The sequence below is a fragment of the Salmo trutta genome, chromosome 12, assembly GCF_901001165.1.
Source record: "Salmo trutta chromosome 12, fSalTru1.1, whole genome shotgun sequence".
NCBI lineage: Eukaryota > Metazoa > Chordata > Actinopteri > Salmoniformes > Salmonidae > Salmo > Salmo trutta.
The window spans coordinates 49290022-49297823 of NC_042968.1; the positions used below are offsets into that span (position 1 = coordinate 49290022).

At 44.0% G+C, this 7802-nt stretch overlaps 1 protein-coding gene across 2 annotated transcripts in view; it reads left to right on the forward strand.

Moving 5' to 3' along the window:
- The first annotated feature begins 831 nt into the window (after positions 1-831).
- The window catches only part of LOC115203721 (G patch domain-containing protein 1-like), a 12089-nt gene continuing 5118 nt past the window's right edge, over positions 832-7802 (forward strand). For both annotated transcript variants that reach the window (XM_029768651.1, XM_029768652.1), the window contains exons 1-2: positions 832-917; positions 2666-2800. In XM_029768651.1, the coding sequence (XP_029624511.1) occupies positions 2741-2800 (60 nt within the window). In that variant the 5' untranslated portion in view covers positions 832-917; positions 2666-2740. The remainder of the gene's footprint in view (positions 918-2665; positions 2801-7802) is intronic.

Consider the following 7802-nt stretch of genomic DNA (forward strand, 5'->3'; position numbering starts at 1 on the left):
CACACACTGACTCAGGCTCTCTGGTCTTTCTTTCATACACACTACACACACACGCCAGCTCTCTCTCTCTCTCTCTCTCTCTCTCTCTCTCACACACACCCACACACACACACACACACACCCACACACGGACTCAGGCTCTCTGGTCTTTCTTTCATACACACTACACACACGCCAGCTCTCTCTCTCACACACACACACACACACACACACACACACACACACACACACACACACACACACACACACACACACACACACACACACACACACACACACACACACACACACACACACACACACACACTGACTCAGGCTCTCTGGTCTTTCTTTCATACACACTACACACACACGCCAGCTCTCTCTCTCTCTCTCTCTCTCTCTCTCTCTCACACACACACACATATATATATACACACACACACACACACACACACACACACACACACACACACACACACACACACACACACACACACACTAACTCTGTCTCTCTGGCTTTTCTTTCATACACACACGCCAGCTCTCTCTCTCTCACACACACACACACACACATACACACACTGCTTGCAATGTTACCACAAGATGTCACTCAAACTTAGGAAAACCTACAAATGTAGCTGAATGCTGATTTCATTCTAATTACAGGATCATAGCTCGAATATATCGAACAAAACAACTCTTCTACCGATTAATACATTAGTTCCAGGAACATTTCAGTTCATTTATTACCAAATTCAATAGGCAGTGGACCAGTGAGTAAAACTCAGTTGACGTTTGAATAAGCTGTTCGCAATTTGATTGCGCCTGCGTGTGAAATTGAACGGAACGGTTTTCCGTAGTTATAGTAAACATGGCGTCCGACAGTGACGGTGATTTTGTTACTTTCGGAACCCCATTAGAACCGCTAGAAGAAGGTAACGTTTCGTTTTAAATTTGGTATATGACATTAATACATGTCATTTCATAGTTATTGTGAGGGAAATAATGATCAACGTGGTGTTTACGAGCTGCTAGTAAACGTCTCCACGTCTCTTTTAGCTAAACTATGTTAGCCATGTTATTTCGTTTAGCCCAACAGACAGGGTTCGTTCGCTGTCATGTTTACAGCTGATAACTTGTATGTACAGTTATCATAACAGTAACACCACGTCTCAAACTAAAACCTTATTCATTCATTCATTCATTCATTAAACGAGCTCTAATCACTTGCCTCGCTGCCATGTCTGTACCTGCTGTTTAGCGACACTTTCCCCACGTCGGAAGGTTATCCATAATCGGTAGACCTGTAACTATTATTTGGGCATCATTTACATTAACGAGCAGTGCGCAAAATATAGTCTTAAATTCAGTTTTTAAATGCAACCCTGGACGACTGTGTGATTTTTCTCTCTCTCTCCGTAATTTTCCATTTTCAACCTCCCCTGCTCTGACTCAGTCTGTAATATCTACATGTTTCAAGGAGAACACCAATAGTCCCTGTGCCCAAGAACACCAAGGTGACCTGTCTAAATGACTATCGCTCCGTAGCACTCACTTCTGTAGCCATGAAATGCGTTCCTAGCACCCTGGACCCCATCCAATTCCCGTACCACCCCCAACAGATCCACTAGCTCTGGTCCAGGGCACCAGTGTGCTCGCTAGCTCTGGTCCAGGGCACCAGTGTGCTCGCTAGCTCTGGTCCAGGGCACCAGTGTGCTCGCTAGCTCTGGTCCAGGGCACCAGTGTGCTCGCTAGCTCTGGTCCAGGGCACCAGTGTGCTCGCTAGCTCTGGTCCAGGGCATCAGTGTGCTAGGTGAGTATCAGTCTGCTCACTAGCTCTGGTAGAGCGTGTTATGTTAACCACTGTTGCTTGTGCAGCTAGCTAATACACACAAGCTAACTAGCTAGTTCCCTCCTGTACTCCCTGTTCACTCAGGGCAGCACATGGCTGCTGGAGCCAGACGCTATCAGAGAAGCATTCGGCTGCAGATTGTGGGCTGGTCGCTTCCACTTCTGTCTCTGGCGAGAACACATCATTGACATCCATGTAGGGTTAATACTTTCTTGGAAACTTCTCGGTAATGTAAATGATGCCCGATTTTTAGTAACAACTGTGTAATGATTATGGATATACCTTTTGACATGGGGAAAATGCCACGAAGCAAACAGGTAGCTCGTATACCTACTTCTGACATGGGGAAAATGCCACGAAGCAAACAGGTAGCTCGTCGACCTACTTTTGACATGGGGACAATAAACAGGAAGCTCGTCGACCTACTTCTGACATGGGGAAAATGCCACGAAGCAAACGGGTAGCTCGTCGACCTACTTCTGACATGGGGAAAATGCCACGAAGCAAACAGGTAGCTCGTCGACCTACTTTTGACATGGGGACAATAAACAGGTAGCTCGTCGACCTACTTCTGACATGGGGACAATGACACTAAGCAAACAGGTAGTTCGTCGACCCTATTTGGTCAATAATTTCTCTTTTTGATCGACCTGGTTCTGGTCTACAGAAATCAAGAGATGTAGTAAGGTATTGTGTTGTAGTTTTGATGTCACTTGTTTTGTCTAGTGCTTCCAACAAAAAAAGGGGTGTATTTCCTAACCAGCTACTTTCCTAGTAGAAAGTTTTACTCTACAATATCATGGCTGCTGATGTTTTGGATCACGTGTGTAGATGAGCCTCTGAGGAAGCCTATCCCGCTACACGAGCAGACCGTGAAGGATGAGAAGGGACGCTACCTGAGGTTCCATGGAGCCTTCACTGGGGGATTCTCTGCTGGGTACTTCAACACCGTGGGCACCAAAGAAGGTTGGTCCTGCTGTGGCAAAGGAGTGGGAGTCTGACTCAGACACTAACACACACACACACACACTTACTCAGACACGCACACACACACTTACTCAGACACACTTACTAAGACACACACACACACACACACTCTCACTCAGACACACACACACTATCTCTCTATCTTACCCTCTCACTCACCCAGAGACGGTAGCCTGTTGGCCTGTTAATGTCATCATGTGTTGTTTAACCAGCTTCTTTCTGAGGGACCATATACCACATTATCACTATACCACATTACCACTATACCACATTATCACTATACCACATTACCACTATACCACATTATCACCATACCATATTATCATCATACCATATTACCACCATAACATATTATCACCATACCATATTACCACCATACTGAGGGACCTCACCATACCATATTACCACCATACCACATTACCACCATAACATATTATCACCATACCATATTACCACCATACTGAGGGACCTCACCATACCATATTATCACCATACCACATTACCACCATACCACATTACCACCATACTTAGGGACCTCACCATACCATATTACCACCATACCACATTACCACCATACCACATTACCACCATACTTAGGGGCCTCACCATACCATATTACCACCATACCATATTACCACCATACCACATTATCACCATACCACATTACCACCATACCACATTACCACCATACCACATTACCACCATACCACATTACCACCATACCACATTACCACCATACCACATTACCACCATACCACATTACCACATTACCACCATACCACATTACCACCATACTTAGGGGCCTCACCATACCATATTATCACCATACCACATTACCACTATACCATATTACCACCATACCACATTACCACCATAACATATTACCACCATAACATATTATCACCATACCATATTACCACCATACTGAGGGACCTCACCATACCATATTACCACCATACCATATTACCACCATACCATATTACCACCATACCACATTACCACCATACCATATTATCACCATACCATATTATCACCATACCACATTACCACCATACCACATTACCACCATACCATATTATCACCATACCACATTACCACCATACCACATTACCACCATACCACATTACCACCATACTTAGGGACCTCACCATACCATATTACCACCATACCATATTACCACCATACCACAATACCACCATACCACATTACCACCATACTTAGGGGCCTCACCATACCATATTATCACCATACCATATTACCACTATACCATATTACCACCATACCACATTACCACCATACCGTATTACCACCATACCGTATTACCACCATACTGTATTACCACCATACTGTACTACCACCATACCACATTACCACCATACCACATTACCACCATACTTAGGGGCCTCACCATACCATATTATCACCATACCACATTACCACCATAACATATTATCACCATACCATATTACCACCATACTGAGGGACCTCACCATAACATATTACCACCATACCATATTACCACCATACCATATTACCACCATACCATATTACCACCATACCACATTACCACCATACCATATTTTCACCATACCACATTACCACCATACCACATTACCACCATACTTAGGGGCCTCACCATACCATATTACCACCATACCATATTACCACAATACCACATTACCACCATACCATATTACCACCATACCGTATTACCACCATACCGTATTACCACCATACCACATTACCACCATACCACATTATCACCATACCACATTACCACCATACCACATTATCACCATACCACATTATCACCATACCACATTATCACCATACCACATTACCACCATACCACATTATCACCATACCACATTACCACCATACTGAGGGATCTCACCATACCATATTACCACCATACCACATTACCACCATACCACATTACCACCATACCACATTACCACCATACCACATTACCACCATACCACATTACCACCATGCCACATTACCGCATTACCACTATACCACATTATAACCGTACCACATTACCACCATACCATATTATCACCATACCACATTACCACCATACTGAGGGACCTCACCATACCATATTATCACCATACCATATTACCACCATACCACCATACCACTTTACCACCATGCCACATTACCACCATGCCACATTACCACCATGCCACATTATCACCATACTGAGGGACCTCACCATACCATATTATCACCATACCATATTACCACATACCACATTACCACCATACCACATTACCACCATACTGAGGGACCTCACCATACCATATTATCACCATACCATATTACCACCATACCACATGACCACATTACCACCATATCACCATACCACATTACCACCATACCACATTACCACCATACCATATTACCACCATACCATATTACCACCATACCACATTACCACCATATCACTATACCACATTACCACATTATCACCATACCACATTATCACCATACCACATTATCACCATACCATATTATCACCATACCATATTACCACCATACCACATTACCACCATACCACATTACCACCATACTTAGGGACCTCACCATACCATATTACCACCATTCCATATTACCACATTACCATATTACCACCATACCACATTACCACCATACTTAGGGACCTCACCATACCACATTACCACCATACCATATTACCACCATACCACATTACCACCATACCATATTACCACCATAACATATTACCACCATAACATATTATCACCATACCATATTACCACCATACTGAGGGACCTCACCATACCATATTACCACCATACCATATTACCACCATACCGTATTACCACCATACCGCATTACCACCATACCATATTACCGCATTACCACCATACCATATTACCACATTACCACCATACAACATTATCACCATACCACATTTTCACCATACCACATTATCACCATACCACATTACCACCATACCATATTACCACCATACCACATTACCACCATACTTAGGGTTCTCACCATACCATATTATCACCATACTATATTGCCACCATACCGTATTACCACCATACCACATTACCACCATACCGTATTACCACCATACCACATTACCACCATACCACATTACCACCATACTTAGGGGCCTCACCATACCATATTACCACTATACCATATTACCACCATACCATATTACCACCATAACATATTACCACCATAACATATTACCACCATACCATATTACCACCATACTGAGGGACCTCACCATACCATATTACCACCATACCGTATTACCACCATACCGTATTACCACCATACCGCATTACCACCATACCATATTACCGCATTACCACCATACCATATTACCACATTACCACCATACAACATTATCACCATACCACATTGTCACCATACCACATTACCACCATACCACATTACCACCATACTTAGGGGCCTCACCATACCATATTATCACCATACCACATTATTACCATACCATATTACCACCATACCATATTACCACCATACCACATTACATTTCCACCATACTTAGGGACATCACCATACCATATTACCACCATACCATATTACCACCATACCACATTACCACCATACTTAGGGGCCTCACCATACCATATTACCACCATACCGTATTACCACGATACCGTATTACCACCATACCACATTACCACCATACCACATTACCACCATACCATATTACCACATTACCACCATACCACATTACCACCATACCACATTACCACATTATCACCATACCATATTATCACCATACCACATAACCACATTACCACCATACTGAGGGACCTCACTATACCATATTATCACCATAACATATTATCACCATACCATATTACCACCATACCACATTACCACCATACCACATTACCACCATACAACATTACCACCATACCATATTACCACCATACCATATTACCACCATACCACATTACCACCATACCACATTACCACCATACCACATTACCACCATACCACATTACCACCATACCACATTATCACCATACCACATTATCACCATACCACATTACCACCATACCACATTATCACCATACCACATTATCACCATACCATATTATCACCATACCACATTACCACATTACCACCATACTGAGGGATCTCACCATACCATATTACCACCATACCATATTACCACCATACCATATTACCACCATACCACATTACCACCATACCACATTACCACCATACCACATTACCACCATACCACATTACCACCATGCCACATTACCGCTCAGTCTGTCTGTCTGTCTCTCGGTCTGTCTGTCTGTCTCTCGGTCTGTCTGTCCGTCTGTCTCTCGTTCTGTCTGTCTGTCTATCGGTCTGTCTGTCCGTCTGTCTCTCGGTCTGTCTGTCTGTCTGTCGGTCTCTCTCTCTGTCTGTCTGTCGGTCTCTCTGTCTGTCTGTCTGTCGGTCTCTCTGTCTGTCTGTCTGTCTGTCTCTCGGTCTGTCTGTCTGTCTCTCGGTCTGTCTGTCTGTCTCTCGGTCTGTCTGTCTGTCTCTCGGTCTGTCTGTCTGTCTCTCGGTCTGTCTGTCTGTCTCTCGGTCTGTCTGTCTCTCGGTCTGTCTGTCTGTCTCTCGGTCTGTCTGTCTGTCTCTCGGTCTGTCTGTCTGTCTGTCTGTCTCTCGGTCTGTCTGTCTGTCTGTCTGTCTGTCTGTCTGTCTCTCGGTCTGTCTGTCTGTCTGTCTCTCGGTCTGTCTGTCTGTCTGTCTCTTGGTCTGTCTGTCTGTCTGTCTCTCGGTCTGTCTGTCTGTCTGTCTCTTGGTCTGTCTGTCTGTCTGTCTCTCGGTCTGTCTGTCTGTCTGTCTCTCTGTCTGTCTGTCTGTCTGTCTGTCTCTCGGTCTTTCTATCTGTCTGTCTCTCGGTCTGTCTGTCTGTCTGTCTGTATCTCGGTCTGTCTGTCTGTCTGTCTCTCGGTCT